At 40.1% G+C, this 21,950-nt stretch overlaps 1 protein-coding gene across 2 annotated transcripts in view; it reads right to left on the reverse strand.

Moving 5' to 3' along the window:
- The window catches only part of TTN (titin), a 274,226-nt gene that overhangs the window by 219,961 nt on the left and 32,315 nt on the right, over positions 1 to 21,950 (reverse strand). For both annotated transcript variants that reach the window (XM_032356075.1, XM_032356076.1), the window contains exons 29-44: positions 21,564 to 21,845; positions 20,460 to 20,726; positions 20,089 to 20,361; positions 19,700 to 19,963; positions 19,351 to 19,611; positions 17,278 to 17,538; positions 16,473 to 16,736; positions 16,120 to 16,380; positions 15,701 to 15,961; positions 15,025 to 15,285; positions 14,422 to 14,563; positions 14,167 to 14,332; positions 12,793 to 13,024; positions 11,009 to 11,293; positions 10,676 to 10,801; positions 5,388 to 5,576 (exon numbers count right to left, since the gene is read on the reverse strand). In XM_032356075.1, coding sequence (XP_032211966.1) covers positions 5,388 to 5,576; positions 10,676 to 10,801; positions 11,009 to 11,293; positions 12,793 to 13,024; positions 14,167 to 14,332; positions 14,422 to 14,563; positions 15,025 to 15,285; positions 15,701 to 15,961; positions 16,120 to 16,380; positions 16,473 to 16,736; positions 17,278 to 17,538; positions 19,351 to 19,611; positions 19,700 to 19,963; positions 20,089 to 20,361; positions 20,460 to 20,726; positions 21,564 to 21,845 — 3,795 coding nt within the window. The remainder of the gene's footprint in view (positions 1 to 5,387; positions 5,577 to 10,675; positions 10,802 to 11,008; positions 11,294 to 12,792; positions 13,025 to 14,166; positions 14,333 to 14,421; positions 14,564 to 15,024; positions 15,286 to 15,700; positions 15,962 to 16,119; positions 16,381 to 16,472; positions 16,737 to 17,277; positions 17,539 to 19,350; positions 19,612 to 19,699; positions 19,964 to 20,088; positions 20,362 to 20,459; positions 20,727 to 21,563; positions 21,846 to 21,950) is intronic.

Below are 21,950 nucleotides of genomic sequence, written 5' to 3' on the forward strand. Positions count from 1 at the left end.
AATGATTAATTCCATATACTTTCTGCCTCAGTTTATATATTCATACAATTATGATTTTCCTTGATTCTGGTAATAGAAAACTACATCTCCCAAATGCAACCCCAAAAATCCATGCCAAACAAATCAATGAGCTGATAAAGTACATGACAATGTTTGCAGAAAGATTTTTTAAAAATTTTATTTTAGGTTCTCTGTGAAATTTCCACTTTTAGTTCTTTAATTCCTCATGCCTCTACATGCATTCAAAAAAGCAATCCACAAATTACAGGAATTTTTTTTTTAACGTCCTATCGACTGATCACTAAAAGACTAAGAGATGGTGTCACACTGAGAAGGAACATGCATTTTCTAACTTGCCACTTTTTGCCGAGGGCTATTCTCAGGTTTTCCTGCAGAATTAAGTGTTTCCTACTAGTAAGTAGTCCTTTGACTTGAACCATCTTTAAAACTTTAAACTACACAAAGTCTGATGACATATTAAGGAGCCAAACAGAGAGCCCTCAACTCAAAATGACTTTTATTATATAGAGAAAAGGCGCAGGCCTTAGACACAATCGTCTCTGGGGAAGCCTGTTGAGCAAGGCAGATTCCCCGGGTTCCCGCTCGGTCTTCCGTCCATCTGTGTGGCACCACGCGCGCAGGCTGACCTCCCTGGCTTCTCCATTCCTTGTGGGCTTTGGCACGAAGTGAAGGACAAACTTCACGTTTTCTTTGATGATTCTCTCTTTACTTCATGGCTTGTTTTAATTTGTGACTCTTTGAGGGTTTTAATACTTTTAATGTCTGAACCAAGGGCAATTTTTGTAACTGCTCTGGTTTGCGATTCTTTTGCTAGGTGAGAATAAAGTTAGGAAAAGGAATAAATTAGCTGTGTTTGTAAGAGTAAAACACATGCTGAATTTAGAGAAGGTGACATGTGATTAGGATGAGAAGGAAGGCAGCATGTTAGTCCCCAAACTAATATATATCTGTGCTTACTACACAGAGAAGAACTCTACTCAAGCAGACTTATGGGGTTTTATATTCCTACTTGATCTTCGTGGATAACTATGTGGCCTACATCAAGTTATAAGATCAAAAGAGGAACATATGAAGACTGATCTTGTGTTCCACAATTAGACAACTGTGCCTGATCGTTCATTCTTCAAACACTTAAAAGTGGCTTATCTTTCAACTTGCTTAAGTATAAAAGAGGAAGTCTGAACTTTCCAAGAGAAAAATGTTTTTGCTCCAAGAACACTTCAATAATATAATCAATTAGGACCGAAGGAACTGGAAACCCTGTGACAAAAATGTCCACTCTAGCAACATGACAATCAAGCACGTACTGTGGCCCCAGGTTCCTTAGGAAGCAAGCTGAAAAGGCCTACATTTCTCCTACCTCCACAACACAGCCAATACCCAACTGCATGGCTGCAGAACCTGTCCTGGTTGTCACCCATGTCACCCCCAGATAAATAGTCACTCTGGGTGATTACTGCACTAGCTAGCAGCTATGGGGAAATGGAGGCTCAGCTCTCTGGATGCCACCAGATTTTCCATTTCACTTGCATAACTAGACCTCAGTTCTTGAGATAGTCCTTTTGAGGACTATGGAAATATTACCAGGAATATCTACAGAACAGAATATCAGATTAAGAAAGAAAAAAGCCTCCTCTGGGTGACTGAGGATTACAGATACAGTAAATGATGTATGAACCTGTTTCAAAATTCAGAGCCAAGACAGCAGTCACATAGCACCATATTATCCATATTATGCCCTGCTCATCTCTAACATCTTAAAAATGGTATGGACAGGTCAGGAGAGACCTCGAGGCCATAGTTCTCCATGGACCCCTGGAGATGCTGGAACTTTCTCCATCGGCTTCCTTCCATGGGACTCAATGAAGATACTTTAGCCGACATACAGCACGGCATTCTAGCACCTGAAGAATAATTCTCCTATCTCCTTCCTATCTAAGGGAAGTCCATTGATAAGAGGAGGAACTTTTCTCTTCTAAGACAAATTTATTCATGCCCTTCCAGACATGGTGGAAATCAAGCATGATAACAACAAAAATAATGCTCTTGCCGTTAGATAATTCTATGATTCCAGGAGGATCTGAGACTGAAAAGCAGTATCATCTATCAAGAAATATCTATAGACTCTTCATTTTGGTCCAGACAGAACCCTATTATTTTCAGTGCCCAATCTGCTATTTATATAGTCTCCTTATAAATAGCTAGAACTTCCAGATCTGTAAACAAAGGGCAGAAATGAGAAATGTTGAGCCTCTTCATATTAAAATAACTAAATTTAATCTTGGCACAGTATCAGGCACAACAATAAATAATTAATTAATACCTGATGAACTATAACATCCTGACCTTCTTTGGTATACTTCGTAGGTGGCACATTGGGTAAATACTAGAAAAAACAGCACATACGAAATGAACCATAACCTTCTGAAACGAGATTTGAGAGTTAAACTTCCTTGAATCTAGACTGGAAAGTTGAATGTTCGCGTCACAAGTTTGGCCAATGACCTGGCTGACTTGCAGAAGTCATTTATCAATAGAGTGCTGAGTTAGGGATATGCTAATTAACATATTCACTGATTTGATCTGCAGGGCAGGAAAGCTGCATAAAGCGATGAGGATGAAATGAAGAAAGTCACAGCTAAAAACCAAAGAAGCACCTTCTATGCTCAATACGGCCGACGTGGTCTCCTCTCCATAGTCATTGCGTACAATACAGCTGTACAATCCTTGGTCTACCAGCTGAACATGATGTATGCTAAGAAACTGAATATTTCCATCTTGTGACCGCGTCACTCTTTCCGAGTCCTCTATCTTTCCGCCTTCGTGAGTCCAGGTTACATCAACCGAAGAGTCATCTTGTAAAACACAGAGGAACTGAGCCGTGTTGCCGCACTTTACAGAGAGGTCCTGAAGCGGCAGCAGAATCCGTGGGCCCTTGCCCACTGCCTCTTCCGCCCAGTTCCCAGAGAACTCAGTGCTCTCTGCAATTTGTGAAAGGGACGCAGTATGACGCAACTCTACGTTTTGAACCGATGAGGCTGTGTGGGTGGAACTTTGAGATACGCTTTCAAAAACCTGTGATTCGTATTCATAGGATGATCCTTGAAATGACTTAATTTCGTTTTGGGATATTCTGCTCTCCTGCTTTGTGAAAGAGGAATCTGCCACTGCCTGGGACTTGGTGGACTTTCTTACATCTTTCCCAGAACTCTGCCTAGCTAGGGCTCGCACTGTATAATCAAGTGACAAGAAAAAGAAAAGAATATTAAGATCTAAGTGTTGTCACTTGGCTAGGTTAGTAACAGACAATGGCATGGAAGATGAAGATGAAAGACATGAGTGTCACTTGGAAGCAGCATGCCAGACGCAGTGTGCTCCAGGACATCACATCACACAAAAGAACGAACGCTCATTCCCAGTGATCCAATGATGAATGGATGACGAAGGCTCATGCGAGGCTGTAGAGTATCTGGGTCCTTCCTTCTGTTGTCACCACAGCTAACCAGAGTGACACAGTCTCCCGTTCCCTCTCTCTTCCCTGCCCCCTCCCACAGAATACCATTTGTCCCCCTTCTTCCATATACTGTACAAACAATATACGGCAAATGGATCATTAATGATCCAATGATGAGATGTTCTTTAGAAAAGGAAAAACATCAAACAAAGTTGATGCCTAAAAAAATACTTACTGATGTAATGCACAGATTATATACTTCAGAGATTTAAACCATATAGGTGAACCCATAACTGAGAACTTAGGAAGACCTACTGGGTGTTACTTCATTAGTAAATTACAGACTGACCACACTATGCAATGAGACAAACAGCAGAGACTCTCATTAGTAACAGTGGGAGCAGGAGGTATGAAGTAAATCCAAGTCTTTACAGCAAGATGAGCTTTACCTTTTGGAGTCACTGTGAGTGCAGCTGCACAAGAGGCTTCCCCAGCGCTATTGGCGGCTTTGCAAGAGTACTGCCCAGCATGCTCTGAGTAAGCATCAACTATAAGCATTAAAGCCATGCCTGTGGCCTCCTCATAATGGAAAACTACATCTTTTGTTGGTAGAATTGGCTGCTGGTTATGAAACCAGTGGATTTCTGGCTTGGGAATGCCAAAAACCCTTGCATGAAATCTGACTGTCTCCCCGCTGTGCACCCTGACGCTTGACAGAGGCTGGATGAAGATGGGCTTTTGGCCAAGGGACTCCTTCTTAAATGAAACTGATGAAGAGACATGCCATTGGGAGTTTGATGCAACTTCTTCAAATTTGCTAAATCCTGAAAAGAAGCATGCCAACCTTTAATGTCTTACCCTCCACTGAAACCAGAACTCATTTGGAGTTGTTTACAGATCTGTTGCAAAGTTCAATGGTGGACTAGAATCCAGTCCAGTCCTAATGTCTTGTCAACATATGCCACCATTGGTTCCAAGTCACACATGTTCCCTTCCACTTTCCGGGCAAACAAGTCGAGACATAAGTAGTCTAAAAAAGCTCACTGTATTGTTTGTGAAGGCACTAGTGAAGTACATAATCTGGTTTAGGTATACTTATTTTCTGTTTTTACCTTTTCCCCTCTGGTTGTAAAATTACATTTTTTTCTATTTTGTAAGCCACTTTAAATTGTTATTAAGAAAATATCTGATTATTAGTAAGTGTTTAAAATTAAGGGAAAAACCAAAGTTGCCCTCAATCTGGATGTATTTATACATAGTTAATAATACATAGATTAAATTAGCTCAGCAAAAATAGTCTGACTGTATAAAAATATTGTTACCTTGTTTTGAAACAAAGTGCCCTCCACTACCAGGGAAGTGTTTCTGATGGCTGTTTAAAAGTCCCAAGTATCAGAAATGCTAAACCATCTTAGGATGAGACCTCTCAACCTTCAGGCATTCTTTGAATGACGGTGAATAACCTATGTGGTATACAGACCTGAAATCACCCTCCGTAGCTTCTGTGAAATCAGAATTGTGTCAAGACAACAGGACGATAGTAATGCTTACATTAAATTAAAAAAAAATTTTTTTTCATCCTAGCTAAATTAGAAAGCAAATCTACCTATTTCTTTAGCATCTTTCTCTCCATTCTGATACATGCTGATCAGAAAGCATGAAAGCTGGTAAGGAGAGCAATACAGAACATTATAAAGACAAAGCAGGGCAAAATGAGAAATGATGTTTGTGATTGATAATGAGATGGGATAAATGGAACGTGAGAATGCAGCATATAACATGGAAACTATTAGTTGCATTAAAAGAGAACGATAGGGCCAACGATGGTTTACATGGAGTCTTTAGTGATTGTTACTGACATTGTGAGATTAGAGCCATATTTAACTGTGGTTCTGAAGGCTGTTTACTGTACCTGCCAGTCTCAAGTTGGCTGTGCTTGATACTTGACCCACAGCATTATTGGCAACAAAAGTGTAAGTTCCTTCATCTTCTGGGTAAGCTTCAGCAATTTCCAGTTGGTAAGTGTCTTCAAATTGAGTCATTCTAAAGAACCTAGATGGCTTAATTTTCTTGTCTTTGCTGTACCAAGACACTTTTAGATCTGCATCACAAAAGGAAAAAAAAAGATATTTGAATGACAAAAAGTGGTGGATATTTTTACCTGAAAACACAATATTGATTATATTGGTGACTAAGTTTCCTATGTGTCTTCATAACATTGTATTTCTCATTTTGGGCATGCCACATCTGCTCTTACAAGATCTCTTTTCATCTTTAAGAAAGAAACATGATTTTCTAGAGAAATCCAGCTTATAGGCTGATTCTAATGTTTGGAAATTTACTATTTCAGTTATATTCTTTTTAATCCTGTGTAGGTTATGCTGTGGAAACAGGGACAAGGTTTTGACATAGTCAGTGACCTTGAGAAAAAGATTGTGTCCTAAGGAACAGTCATCATGATGGGTTTGATCTAGGATTGTGGTTGCCTACTGCGCCTGGGGTTGTCTACTGTGCAGAAAGATCAAAAAGCAATCTGAGAAGATCAACATTCCCAGAAGTTTAAAACAGACACCCTAAGGCTGAAGACAACATTTCTATATTTTCATTATCAATGAGCAAGCACTGAAAGGCCTTAGCACAGCAAAAAATAATTTTTTTAAAGATTTTATTTATTTAGTTGACGGAGAGAGATCACAAGCAGGCAGAGAGGCAGGCAGAGAGAGAGTAGGAAGCAGGCTCCCCACAGAGCAGAGAGCCCGATGCGGGGCTCGATCCCAGGACCCCGAGACCATGACCCGAGCCGAAGGCAGAGGCTTAACCCACTGAGCCACCCAGGTGCCCCAAAAAATAATTTTTAAAATTGAAAGAAAGGGTCATGGAATTTGGTCATCTTAGATATATTTGGCTTTTTTCAAAGTAACGGTAATAATAAATGATAATAAAACTGGCTCTTTTCATATAAAGTTGAAAATAACTCCAAAGCAAAGATAAAATAACATTATGTTGTTATAGTTTAAGGTGAACTTTTTAAAAAACATTACACTTCCATTGAAACAATCACCCTCTAAGTCAAGAGTGAATTTAAATTTAGTCACAAGTTTTAAAAGCCACAACCCAAGACTTCTTGTTTTTGGAATGTGATCATGATATCACTTCCTTATCCCTATACCATCCACAGGGGATTTTCTAATGGCCCATTGAGCTAGCACTTGTTTTCATTTTAGCACAAATTTTGGTTTGTGAAGGTTCCCCTCCTGCCCATGATGATAACTGTTTATAAATTACAGGTTCTTTTAAAGACACAAATGTCTTCACTTCCTTAGGTAGCAAGATAAAGTAGAAAATGGAACACTGATACCACAATTTCCCAGCTTTGTGACCTTAGACCCATCATTTAATCTCTCTGGACCAGTCTTCTCATTGGTAAAATGAGATGCATAATACTTCATGAGCTCTTCATTGCAAAAAAAAAAAAAAAAAAAAGTTTTGTGAATTGAATGACTTACATGGGAAGGGCTTTATAAACCACTGGCAAAAGTCAGTTATTAAACAAGACTGTTTAAACACCCCCTGCGAAGGTATCATCAGTGCCTTTAATGTTTTGTACCAAGACAGGGTCATGTGATATAATAGGTAATGCCATCACATGGAATTTAATAATCATTCTACAACATTTAGTCTGTTAAACCTCAGTGGAAATGGGATGATGAAGAGTTTGTCCACCTCTTTACAGGGTTCTCTGCATAGTCCTACAGTAACTTCCTCCTTTGGAGAAGGGATGAAGCCCTAGGACAGGCATGCACAGTCAAAAATAAAGGAGCTAAAAGACAAGACCTCTCTTGGTAATGAACTTGGTGCTTCTGATGGGACTGACACTATCTGTGTTGGTCACTGGCCTCTTCTGGCTTCCACAAGGCCACCCCATTCTTCCTGCTCCCCATTCCACCGCTCCATTGTATCTGGTCCCTAAATTCCCTTCATTCCACCTCTCAACTTCTCCTACAATCTATACCCTTCTTCCTCCTGACTCCCCTCGTTGAGGGCCTCATCGGCCCTTTCCAAGTCTATCAAGATGGCCTCTCCCTTGGTCCTCACCAGGTCTCCCCTCTCAGATATGACCATTCTTCTTTGCACAATCACAGTATTGTCTCCAAAAAGCAAACCTGATCATGTTACCCAGAGGCTTAAAAATCCTTCAGTGGCTCCTCAGTGCAAACAAGATAAAATCTAAGATCCTAAGCGCAGAATACCAAACCCCTTGGGATCTGGCCCTTGCCTTCTTTTCTGGCCTTTCCTCCACTAATTACATCACTTTCCAACCATTCTCAAGCCACTTGTCATTTCCAGCACATGAAGTACTCTCGCAGGCTTCTATGATTTGTAAATGTCATTCTCTGCCTAGAATGTTGTTGTGTTCAATGATCCTGTTGATTCTTCAATGCCCAGTCCATGCATCTCTCTCTTACTGTCATGCAAACAGACAGCACCAAATACATGGGCTGTTAAAGCACGTACAACCTTGCGATCTAGCAGCTAATGTAATAGTATTTCAATAGCAGGAACACTGACATCAGTAGAATACAACTGAAGAGATACTTAAATGAACAATGGACATCCATCATAGCTAGACTAATTATTTATCATTTTATTTAGCTAGAGGTGGCTCAGTAAGCCTCCAAATTATATTATCTGTAGGATAAACGTTAGCAAAAAGCTAGCTTTATTACAAATTTTAAAATTCTACTTTTCCAAATTGCTTTTCCACCAGTAGGTGGCACCAGAGACCTTCAACAGGCAACACTCATAAAAGCCCCACCAGATTGCTCAAGGCCAACAAGTTCTAAGCTTAAGTGAGTACTGAGTTCCAAAAGCATGTGACTGGGGTTTCTGAAGATGGAATTATTTTCCAGTATAGAAGGCAGGACTGAATTTGTTCCCCTAGGGTAGTACCTGGTCAGAGGAATTTGTGTAAATACTTTCAGTGGCAAGGGCATAAAACTTTATCATTTGGTAAGCTTTTAAAAGGGCATTTTACTTAATAAACAATTTTTGCCATATAAAAAAACACATTTGCAAGAGGATGCTCAAACCTCTGTATGTGTATAAATAGTACACACATAAAGAGTTAGTAACCCACGAATTTATAAAGTCCATTTAAACATTTAAAGATGTCAGTCATATAGAAAAGATATTTTTCTATTTCTACCCCAACTGGAGTCTTATAGAAGGCTTTGAAGATATTTTTGCAACACCTTAAAGGCAAAACTATATTATTTATAAACTAAAAAGTGCTATATGAAGACTACTGCTTTAAGACAATCATATATATGTATATTGATTTGAAAATTTTCCTCTAAAAATTCAATGAAAGGATAAATTTAGTGTGACTTCAGTGAATTTGATATTAAAATGCATTTTTCTTTATTGTGTTAGCATAATATTATCAAATAAGTCCCTCTTTCTTGATATTTAGTATTTCTCCAACTCTGTGCTTTGAAGTCACAAAGTCTGTGGTGTTTGTGTATATTGGTCACCCAATACCAGACTTTTATGTTTATATAATTCCCCTCTATGGCTATAATAAAATTAATGTATTGAGCTCTAGTCACTTGCCAGCCATGCCTATAGGTACTTTACATACATAATATCTTTTAATTATGCCCATAAAAATCAAATAGGTTCATTTGGTTTCTAGATCAGCATCTCTATTTCAGAGGAGGAAGTCATCAGGTCATAGAAAGCCAATTGCAATACTAACTTGTTTAGGAAAATGGCTCCTGGCAATGCAGAGATTGAGTCATAAACTAATGGAAGAGGTATTAAAAAAAAAAAAAAGAAAGAAAAAACCCCCACATTTACTAGGTGCTGTGAGAAGCCCTAGCTCTAAGAATTTCCCTTTGATGGTCATACATAAATGCCTGCAAATGAGAGAGTGACTTTTATTTGGGATAAAGCTGATTTACCCTATCTGAGGTAAATTTACAATCATAATTGGCTTGAAATGGCTGCAAACATCTTATCTCATTCCACTAGGACTGGACTCCTGAGGTTGGGGGGAGGGGCCGGGACCATCTGGGAGACATGCCCTTACTAAAGAGTGTAACAACGAACTCACTGGGTGTTACTGCCTGATGAACACAGCTAGGCGCTGGTGAGTGTGATCTAACATGCTTCGATTGGTGTTAGTCATATGACAATTATTCTTTTGCCCAATTAACAATTACTTACTGAGTATATACACTCTATGAAGCTATTCTGGGACAAGGATCCACCCTTGCTGCCCAGGATAGTACTTTCCAGCAGCTACTTCCCTTCTAGGCAAGAGGTTCTAGGTACTAAGACAGAGTCCCTGCCCTCCTGAAACGTACATTCTAAGATCAAATGCAATACTATCCTTACTTTATTCATGAAGCAAAGAGAACCAGAGAAACCTATTTGCCTAAGGTCACAGAGGGGAGCCAAGATTCAAATCCAATCTTTGATTATAACGCCCCTACTTTTGATGCTACTGGCAATTGCTTTCCAAAGGAATATACCTTTTCACACAAGCGCTATCTACAGACTGAATAATGTCTTACATATAAGCAGACTCTTCTTTTGAAATATACACAGGTACAATATTATAATTAATATAATAACATTTGTAGTTTTGTTGTATTTTTTTCAGAGATAACAAAAGTTATCTAAGCAGGGGACATCTGAGTGGCTCAGTCAGTTAAGCATCTGCCTTCAGCTCAGTTCATGATCCCAGGGTCCTGGGATCAAGTCCCGAATCGCATTCCTTGCTCAGCAGGGAGCCTGCTTCTCCCTCTCCCTCTGCCTGTTGTTCACTCTCTCTTGCTCTTGCCCATTCCCTCTGACAAATAAATTAAAAATATCTTTAAAAAAATGTATCTGAGGGAACAGGACATCTTTTGAACATCAGAAAACACTGATCAAGTTCTTTTTTTGTTGTTGTTGTCCTTAAAAAAAAAACACCACAACATAAAATTTACCACCTTAACCATTTTTAGGTGTATACTCAGTAGTGGAAACATGGTCTATTCCTTTATTCAGTAATTCAAGTAAGTCTTCTGCAAGATTCTCAATAAAAGTCAAATTATGCACAGGAGATGTTTGTGATGGAGGAAAAGGTGAGAAACCTTGCCTCAGATCACTGTTTGTAAATATCAGCACTGATACCTTTGCTCATAAACCTACCTGTTCCAGACACTCTGCACTGAAAACGGGCTGGCTGTCCCTCAGAAGTGACAGTGTCCTGAAGTGGGGTGATGATGGCAGGAGGATAAACTGGCATTTCCTGATCTGGAGACACAACTTCTGGAACTAAAGAAAGGGATCACAAGATTAGTCATGATTAAGTCACTTACAGACTGCACAGAATGGAGCATGCAGATTTATCTTATCTTCCTAAAAGTTGGGTAGCAGTCTACTTTTAGGAGCTCCAAACTGTATTTATAATTGCAGTCAGAGAACACAAAAGAGGGTTTCTTAGGAATGATTTTAAGTTGAGAAGTAACAAGGCCTGTATACCTTCCACCGAGAGCGAAGCAGAGGTTGTGGCAACACCGTAGTCATTCTTGGCTTCGCAGGTATAAATAGCTGCATCCTCTGGGAAGGCTTCGATAAGCAAAAGTGTGTACTCTTGCCCATCGTGAAGAAATTTGCACTTGAAGCCCGTGGAAAGCAGCTGCTCCTCCTTGTACCAGGAAATCTTGGGCTGTGGTCTGCCGGATATCACGGCACAGAAGCGGGCCGGCTTGCCAGACTGCACAGTCACGGGCTGGAGCTCCTGAAGGATCTGGGGCGGTTCTGGAGCTGGGAGGGAATGAAAACCAGCAGCATGTGAAAAAGCATGAAAACACGGGAGAACATGTGAATGCCTACGTTAATTTGTGGCCAGTGGTGACGTGTCCAGAAACCAAACTTTGGAACTATGAGAGCTCTACTTGCCTCAGAATATCGGAACATTCTTTGTGCTAAGAAGAAAGGACACATTGGGAATTCTGTCCTCAGATAGAATGACTTTAGAAAGATACTTGTGATATTTGAGGCTTGGTCAGGGGTGTTATTATCGTAACAGGATCACCCCTTTCCTTGTTGGGGTCTGTGTGGGGGTGTGGCAATGGCCGGCACCCTAAAGAATGCCAGAATGGCTGCCATGTGCTATCTGTTTTGTATCATTTGGGCAAACCATGTGCTCAGGTGTTCATCACCTTTAAATTTGTTTGATTTGCAAGGATTTGTGGATATGTCAGAGTCACTTCTTAATAACCAGGTGCCAACAAAGTATAATCGCTACATAAGTAAAAAAGAATAAATGTTATTCTTGATCTACTTAAAGGCAATTAATTAGACTTAAAAAAAAAAAAGAAAACACTTTCCTTCTATGCTAATGAAACCATCTTCTCAGTGTTGTGATGACTGAGGGGAACCGGGTAGTACACAGAACAGAGAAATGGGGAGAAAGGACTTCTGTGAGACTGTTTTCTGACCTTTACTTCTCTGTGCCTCAGTCTCTCTACCACTAATCTAGAAAGAGTAAGAACTGGATACCATGATGGTTTGGTCTTCTAGGGCCTAAGGGGATATTGGCAATGTGGCTCATTTTTGTTAACCTGAGATTATTCCTGGGGTTCTTCAATCTGCTTCTAAGGTATTCATTCAGAATAGACTCAAGATTCAAATAGGGATGGACAGTCCTTCTTCTCCATATAGATTAGTCTCATTTCTAGAGGAGCCTCAAATTCAGCTCTCAGCTTTTCATGAGGAAGGTGGGTGCTTTCAGGGCTCTCCTCTGAGGATGTGGTAGCGTATGTAATAAGAGCCTCTGGTCCTCGGGCTCGAGGCAGAGAGAACCTAGCTCCGCAGCGTCTGTGGCTCTCCAGGTCCCCTGGGGTCTCAAAGAGGACTTCTGGATTTTCCCAGGCACTCCGCACTAGAGGCTGCAAATGCCCTGGGGCTTGGTAGCACTAGTAGCACCTAAGCAGTTGGCTCCAAGGGTGGAAAACTCGGCCAGCTGAGTGCTGTAACTAGAAACCCACTGAGGGTCTATTATTTGACAGACGGTGGATATTCAATAGAGTTGAACAACTAAATGAGGATCTAGCCATTAGGCACGTTCTGGAAATGACATCTTTACAGTCGTTTTAATAGCTGTCGTCCCTTCATACAGGTGATATGTGAAAATAAATGTAGCTACAATACAAGTAGCATGGCCTCTTCAGAAATTGCCCAGAAACTCTCAGTCCTTTAGGAACTTAAAGGGGAGGATTATCTCAGTTGGTTCCACAAAATATGCTGGTATCTCTACCTACCATTGACATAGAGAGTAACGGAACTCCTGTTCCTTCCTGCCACAAAGGTGTATTCACCAGCATCGCTATGCCTGGTCTCAGAGATAAACATCCGGTGGATTCTTCTCTCCACCACATACTGGTGTCGTTCTTGAACTTGGAAATTGATTTCAATGCCGTCTTTATACCAGTGGGCATCAACATCGTCTTCGTTGACCTCGAACTCAACGACAGCACGTTGTTTCTCAATAACCTTTCAATGGAGCAACATAAAAAGAGAATTGAAGTCCAGCTTTCCTTTCAGTTTTAGCCTGTTTCTAAAACTGCTCATTTCAAAAGCATGTCAAAACTATACATTATGATATAAAAAGCTGACTGGGTGAAGTGCATTCTAATGTGTCCTGCATATCCTTAGACAAATGCTGCCCTAACTTCTTCTGTAAAGAATCCTGCTGACACCTGCACTGAGGAGAGATGCTGCCTCAAAGAGACTGTGACTTGAATCTTTAAAATGCTTGCTTTTTAACTAATCACAACAGAAATAACAATACCTTATATCTGTGGGCTTTTCATTTTTGACAAAGCTCTTCTACTATTTGATTTGATTTCTTGTGGTATGAACAAGAACCTCCTGGGGTACGAAGAAACTATTAGCCTCATTTTTAAAAGTGAGGAAATCAAGATTCAGAATTGCGCAGCAAAGGACAGAAGACATATTTAGGTCATCTGCGTCCTCACTGAAGGCGTTTTCTCTATGGCCTAAGGCCTGTCATGCCTGGTTCTCCTCAGATAAGCAATAGGGTAAATCTGAAATCAAAGGATATTTCTCCTAACACGTTCTCTCCATTCCACCATTTGGGAAGACAGGCACTCGTGAAACAAGCTCTGCACAAGTGGTAGAGGGCAAAGCTCTCCAGCTCAGCACCCCTGCTGGGAATCCAGCTTTTCTCCAACTGGTCTACCTCCTGGACCTCAAAAGAAGCATCCCCGGCCAAGTCCCTACACCCCTGCTTCTCCATGACAGAAACCGTATGACAAAACATCACTTTGTCCTACCTTCCCTGAGTTCTAGTTGCTGTGTAAGCACCACAGTGTAAATTTTAGCTCTTTCCTGGTTTGGGCTGCTTGGCAGGTGGCCATTTATGAGGCAGCAAAGTTTCTACAGCTGCTTTAATTAAAGTATCCAGACAGCTGCTAAGGACACACTATTTCCCTAAGTGAGGGAAAACTGTGACTAAATTGATGTCAGATTAAGAGTCTAAGCCAGCAGGGATCAGCTGTTTTCATTCTTTAGAAGACTGTGGTTAGAAAATGTTAAAGTTAAAAATTAAAATCTCAAACTATGGAATATGAGCCCTTGATGACGTCTCCCCACATTCAGCACGTAGACAATACCTGAACCTCCCTTTTGAGACTCCGGATGCGGACATCTCTGCCCTCTACATAGAGGTTGGCAGTGGAGATGTTGCCTCCTGCCACCACTGCATACTGCCCGGCATCAGACATCCGGGTGGACGGGATCAGGAGGCGGTGGACGTATTTCTCTTTCTGTATCTTTATTCTATGGATGACACGGAAATGGAAGTTTAATGAATGGTGACTCAAAGCAAACTGGGAATTACTGGAATGTAGCCAAGGAACACAACTGACCTATCCACGGCTGGCAGCTCTTGGCCATCTTTCATCCACTGAACAGTGATGTCAGGTTCAGAAACTTCACATTCAAACATGGCTCGCTTCTTCTCAAGAACCTTGATGTCCTTAATGTGTTTTCGAAATTCTATATGGCGAGCTGGAAAACAGCGTGTACAAAAATTAATCTTCCTAATGGCTTTAAGACATAACTCACAATTCAGGGGCTTTCAGTGTAGTCAGAATTGTACAACCATAACTATCAATGTTAGAATATCCTTGTCACCCCCCAAAAAACCATACAACCCTTAGTCATCACCCACTAAACCCTCCAATGTAGGCACACATCTATGGTCTCTACAGACTGGTGTATTCCGACTTTCCTATAAAGGGAATCAGACATGACATGGTCCTTTGGGACCAGCTTCTTTCACTTAGCATAAAGTTTTTTCAGGTTCATCCATGTGGTAGCATGTATTGGCACTTGCTTTTTATTGCTAACAATATTTCATTACACAGAAACACCATATTTTATTTTTCCATTCATTAATGCACTGACCAATATTTTATAAGGTGCGTTTGACATCTAGTTGTATGGATAAGACATTTATGACACCATACCTTCTACATAAAGGGTGGCTGTTGATGTAGCTTTTCCAGCCACAAAGGTGTACTCAGCTGCATCCCCGAAGTGAACGTTCCTGATATTCAGCGAGTGCGTGAGCTTTTTGGTTCTCATCTGGCACCTGTCAGTTGATTTGATTTCCACACCATTCTTTAACCATTTGTAAGAGATGCCTTCATAGTTCACCGTTACCTCAAAGGTAATTGTGTCTTTTTCTTCAGCATTGATGTCCTTCAGCATGGATGTAATCATGATTGCTGCAAAGGGGGAAGGAAATACACCCAAGGAGACTTAGTGTGATGTGAGTCATAACAAGCACAGAGTGAAAACTCGGAATGTGTTTAGTCTGTCTGCGAAGGTGATTATAATTCTGGGATATGAGCTATGCTATCTTCCAGGTAACCCTCTATGGGACAATACCATGGGACAGAGGAACAGAGAGAGCTAGGGATAGATACTATAGCATCTTTATAGGTAGCTTTTCAAGGCAACTCTAATCAGAAAATTTTATCCAGGTTGAGATGCTTGTGCCTAACTTAGGGTAAACACACAGTAGATGTTTTAATCAAGGACTTTTGAGTGGATTAACTGGTCAGGAAGGGAAAGTGTAGGATATGTAGTAACAATGAGTTTACCAAATATTTTATATATATTTTTTGTTTGTTTACTTACGGGTCACTTTCAGGGTAGCGCTGACTTGGTCATTGCCACAAACAAATGTGTATTCTGCTGAGTCCTCTGTGCTGGTGTTCATGATGATCAGCTGATGGAGTTTCCCTTGCACAACTATCTTGAACTTCTCACTCATCTCAATCTCCACACCATTCTTCAGCCACATGGAAGGGACATTGAAGTGGGACACCTCACACTCAAAGGAGGCAGCTTTGGTCTCAGGCACCTCAATGTTTTTCATGGTTTTTGTAATATGTAACGCTTGGGAAAATCAAAAAGCACTTCAGTTAATATATTTTATTTAAAAAAATGGATGAAGCCAACCAACCAAACAACCGACTGACTGACCGACCAACCAACCAACCAACCGATGAGCCCATGGGGATCATCTTGGGAAATACTGTAAGGCTAATACTTACTCTCCACGAAAAGTTTAGCTTTGCATTCCAATTGCCCCACCACAGCGGTATATTCCCCAGCATCCGAGGGGGTAATATGCTGCAGCATCAGCTTGTGGACCTTCCTTTCTGAGACCAGTCTGTGTTTGTCACTTGGCTTAATCTCCACATTCTTGTGGAACCATTTTACTGGAACAGTGTCATGGGAAACACTAACTTCAAAGGCAACGGTGGCATTTTCCAGGGCAGTCACATCTTTCGGCTTTTTAATGATCTTGACAGCTAGTAAGGAAAGTTGAGGCAGTTCAGTGATACAGTTAACTTAGTGGCAACCATACACTGGCTACTTGTAAAATGTTTCTAAATCAACTCACTTTCAACGTGCAGTCTGGCACTGGCTCCTAGCTTTCCAAGCTTGAAGCCATATACAGATTCATCCACAACAGCACAGTTTTTAATCCTCAGAGTGTAAACTGTTCCTTTGACTGAGATATCATACTTGTCACTGGGCTGTAGCACGACGCCATTTTTGATCCACTGGACACCTTTTACGTTAGGGTGAGTAAGCTCGACCGTGAAAACAGCATCCTGTGTCTCTGTCACTGTGAGGTTCTTCAGAGTCTTCTTAATTTTGACAGCTGAAGACAAATTTATGATTGGGTTAGGAAATAAAGATGGTATGGCCAAGTAAAAGAAGTCCTGGGATAAGATCATTACCTGGTCATCTTGCAAAAAAATGGTTATCAGAAATGTTGCAGTTATGCATTACCTCTGTTTTAAAAGACACCTTGAGATTATTTAGGAAAATCTGGGATCCAGTTTGAGATGCACACTACACCATGATTTTTCTATACTAGAATGAGATGAAGTTTTGCAAAGTTGTATACTAATAGCTTAAAAGACTGGAGAAGAGCAAGAGGGGAATGGAGAATTAGAGTGTCTAATTAGGCTGTTCCTCCAAGCTAGAGCCAAAGAAATGGCTTCTTCACAGAAACACATCCTAAAAGCAATTCTGCACCTTGTGGTAGATGGCTCAGAAAGTTGAGAGAGTGTATAATGATTTTGTGAAATGAAGATTTATGGCATCCAGAATGATTATACCTCTGACTTTTTAAAAATGAGACTATCAAGAATGTAATACGATACGGAACAAATAACATCTGTTATTATAGCACAAACCTTCAACTTTGAGTTTGGCAGATGTTTTGGAGGTGGCCACCTTGTAGGTGTACTCTCCAGTGTCGTCTAATTTGGTGGCAGCGATGATAAGTCTCCTTTTGTGGCCATCAGATTCACTCCGGATGTTGTTACTCAGTGGTAGGTGTTTGCCATCCTTCAGCCACTCGCCTTCTGAATCTGGGTTGGCAACTTCACATTCAAATATAGCTTCCTGCGATTCAGCCACCGTCTGATCAGTGAGTGGCTTGGAGATGGCCCCCCCTTTGGAACAAGACAAGTGTAAGTGTGAGTCCTTCAAAAAATATTATGTAAAAAAGAAATCTTTGAACAATTAAATATAAAATATCAAATTTTAAAACATGATTTTGAATATCATGAAATGTCTAGGATTATCTTTATCCATATTGAGAATATATCACAAAAATCCCTATTCTAGCATGCATGACTGACAACCAGGGGAAACACTGGAATCAGGAAGGCTTTGCAAAGGGAAAGCAACCGTTAATAGAGAATTTTGAGAACAATACCACCTGGATGGCCTCTAACTCAATTTCTCCTTCAAAAGTATTCTACTTACATCTTCTAAGGACCGCTTTATGCTGCAAATATATCTAATATTTGATTGTGAAAAGATGTGCTAAGAAAATGTTCAGTCATCAATATTTCTATAAGATTAAAGATTCTTATATACTAAAAATCACTATTTTTCTTAAAAAAACATTTATTTATTTACTTTGAGAAAGAGTGGGGTAGAGGCATAGGGAGAGGGAGAGAAATCTGCAATCGGGCTCCTGCTTGAGCACAGAGCCTGATGCAGGGCTTGATCCCAGGACACAGAGATAATGACCTAAGCCAAAATCAAGAGTCAGCCACTCAACCAACTGAGCCACTCAGGCACCCCCAAAAATCACTGTTTTGACATGTGTCATCTCTTTCATGAAACTTCCCCATATTGCCTCCATGGCCACTATCCACTGGCAGAATAAATAACTCCTTCAGCAAGTTAGTTGCTAATGTATCTGTGCCTTTCTAAATTGTGAATTTCTCAAGAAAAAAAATATCATGCCTTATTCATTTCTGTGTCCTGTGTTTCTAGCACTGTCTTGCCTATGGTAGGACCTTAGTAAGTGTTGAATGAAATCACATAGAGGCTCATAGATTTTCCTCGTTTCCACACATTTAAAAATGTGATTTATATTAGACATGTCAAAGTGCAGGGCCCAAAATTTTGTTTCAGAAGTATTTTTTCATGGTCAAAAATCTGAGGAAATATAATGTAATAAAGTATAAGATAAAGTGGGATACACAATTCCCGCATGGACTTCACAATTTAATCCCCATGTCATATCGTACTCCTCAATAAATATATTGTAATGAACCAAACACATTTATGATGACTTCTAGTTTTTTCTTGACAGTTGATTTCTGCTTTTGGTTTTTCATTTTGGAGCAAGGGATTTCTGCTGAATGAGAATGGTCTACTTCATCTCATAAGACAGAGATACACAGATACACTGACTTACATTTTTAAATGTTCATTGGGTTTATAAAACAAATATGAAGGGAACAAAGGAAACAAAAGTTAAAGAAACAAGAGTAATTTAAAAAAAAAGAAATACACCTTAGAGTAGGAAAGTTTAAACAAAGCTCAGTTCAACCACTGCTTATTAATCACCTATCATGTGCAATATGTTGGAGAACACAGAGAAGAATGAAGCATTTCCAGATTTGGGGGCTTATACTCTGGTGTGAGAAGAAGAAATGGGGCAATAACACAAGTATGTACTAAGGGCCATGGAAGAGACACACGGAAAATAATCCGATAGTCAGAGTAGTAAGATCTTACACGGATGGGAAGATGAAGGAAGGCTTCAAAGAAAATGGCAACTGAGGTAGGTCTGCCTAGGAGAACACGGTGGGGACAGTGTTGAGGGAACTACTGGCTTTGAGAACAGCACAAGCAGAGGCATGAAGTGAAAACTGATGGGAATTTGAAAGGGAATGGGCCACAATTTCTTAAATTAAAACAACTTCCCCACATAAGAAGTTAGATTGAATGATAAATATACCAACCTGCCACAGTAAGTTTTCCAGATGTCATATTTTCTCCGGCAAAAAATGTATATTCTCCTTCATCATCTTTCATCATATTTAGAACTGTCAATTTATATATTTTTCCATGCGCTTCAATTTTATATTTAGAACTGGGTTTGATTTCCTTGCCCTTAAAATTCCACAAAACATCAATTCCTGAGTGGGACAGCTCAACTTCTAAGATGACATTTTGGGTTTCTGTACAGGTGAGGTCACGCAGACCTCTGATAATTTTAATTTCTGGGGGAAAAAATAATCACTTGGTTAATAGCACACTAAGAAAATAGAAGGCTTAAGACACTGATAACTTAAATGCAAGAATCCTTACTTTCCACAGAGAGATCACAGCTGGTTTCGACCCTCCCAACCATCAGCTTGTAAGGTCCTTCATCTGAAGCGTGGGTCCTGTTAATCACTAGTCGCTGCTTAGTGCCTTTGACAATGGCTTGTACGCGATCATCAGGCTTGATTTGTTCATCATTTACATACCATTTAACGGAAGTCACATCAGGGACTGAAACCTTACATTCGAGCACAGCCTTGGTGCCCTCAAGCACATTAACATCCTTTAGAGGAGTTATCACATCAACACCTGTAAAGCCACATGCATAAATAAAAGACTTATGAAAGTGGATTTTGCTTTAAATGCCTGCTTATTAAAGTTCTCTACCCATTAACAGGGTACCCTACCCATAAAAATATGTAAGTTGCACTCACTATAGACAGAGACACGCCCACTGGTTGACAGTCCAAGGGATGGAATGGTGAAGGAGTAATTTCCAGCATCCTCCTTAGTCATGTCTTCAATGAGCAGCATATGGGACTGTTTGTCTATCACAATGTGAACTCTGTCACTGGGCTGCACTTCTTGGCCATCTTTCATCCAGACACCCTCCACGTTCTCCAAGGAGACCTTCACTTCAAGCTGGACAATGTCACCTTCACAGACTTTTTGATCACTAAGTCCTTGCAGGATAGCAATGGGGCGGGCTGTGAAATACAGGGAGAAAAAAGAACTTTATGGTCATTTCTTTATCAATAAGCCATGATGATATTCAGTGCAGACCAAAAGGAACAGGCAGACTTACGTCTCATCTTTAGTTTGCAGGTTGTCTTTTTTCCATCGACAACAAAGCTGTATTCTCCCTGGTCCTCTTTGGTCACATCCTTAACTGTGAGATTCTGACGTCCACGGCGAGATGTAATTGTGTATTTGCCATTGGACTTCAGCTCCACACCATTATGATACCATTTGCCTTCTATATTTTCTGGGGATATAATGCACTCTAACTCTCCTGAAAATGATTCTGGAACTTCTATGTCCTGAAGTTCTTTCACAAATTCAACAACTGCACCTGAGGCATAAGATAAAGAGAAGTTACTTCCTTTGGAGAGGCACACATCTACACTTAAGGTAGAAAAAATTCCTTGTAAATCTCTCAAGTCTCCCATGCTATCAGGAATATTCTTTTTTTTTTTTTTTTAAAGATTTTATTTATTTATTTGACAGACAGAGATCACAAGTAGGCTGAGAGGCAGGCAGAAAGAGAGGAGGAAGCAGGCTCCCTGCGGAGCAGAGAGCCCGATGTGGGGCTCGATCCCAGGACCCTGGGATCATGACCTGAGCCGAAGGCAGAGGCTTTAACCCACTGAGCCACCCAGGCGCCCCGATCAGGAATATTCTTAATAGCAACCTGTCGATGGACTGAGAAATTTTTAATAAAAAAGTTATTTTGATATTTAAATCATTTATTTTAAAGATTTTATTCATTTATTTGAGAGAAAGAGAGAGAGTAGGGGGGTGAGGGGCAAAGGAAGGGGGAGAAGCAGTCTCCTCACTGAGCAGGGAGCCCAAAGTGGGGCTCAATCCCAGGACCCTGGGATCATGACCTGAGCCAAGGGCAAATGCTTAACTGACTAGGCCATCCAGGTGCTCCTAAATTATTTTTTAAGGCACAGAATTTTATTTCAATATAAAATTTTTAAAACAAGACATCAAAATAACTTTGATTTTTAAAAATCCAAATTGTCAATATCTTTAATTGCTGGCATAAATTTAGAAATCTTGCTCTGCAGCTTATATCCAATTCCCAAATAATTCCTTTTATGAAAGGAAAACTGCAAAGCTAATTTTATCACATACTAATGGTAACTTTAAAACTGAAATAAATAGTGAGATTATTATTTACTACCTTCGACAATAAGTTTCGCTGTTGTTTTTACATTTTCATCTTCTACGAGTACACAGCTGTAGTCTTCAGCATCGGATGTGTCAATTGTCAGTATGGAGAGGAAGTGAACCTTTCTGTCAGAGTGCATCCTATATTTATCTCCTGTATGAACCTCCACACCATCTTTATACCACTTCACTTTGACAAATGGCTCTGAAGTTTCACATTCAAAGGTTGCCATGGTGTCTTTTTCCTTAGCAACAACATCTTGTAATTCCTGTGTGAAAATGATCGATTGCTTGGCTATAAGGAAAGGGGGGAGAAAAAGACATTGTATTAAATTAAATTCACAATTTGAATAATGGGAAAAGAAAAGAAAAGAAATACGCTAATGGATAGTCACGGATA

The sequence above is a fragment of the Mustela erminea genome, chromosome 8 (assembly GCF_009829155.1).
Source record: "Mustela erminea isolate mMusErm1 chromosome 8, mMusErm1.Pri, whole genome shotgun sequence".
Lineage (NCBI taxonomy): Eukaryota > Metazoa > Chordata > Mammalia > Carnivora > Mustelidae > Mustela > Mustela erminea.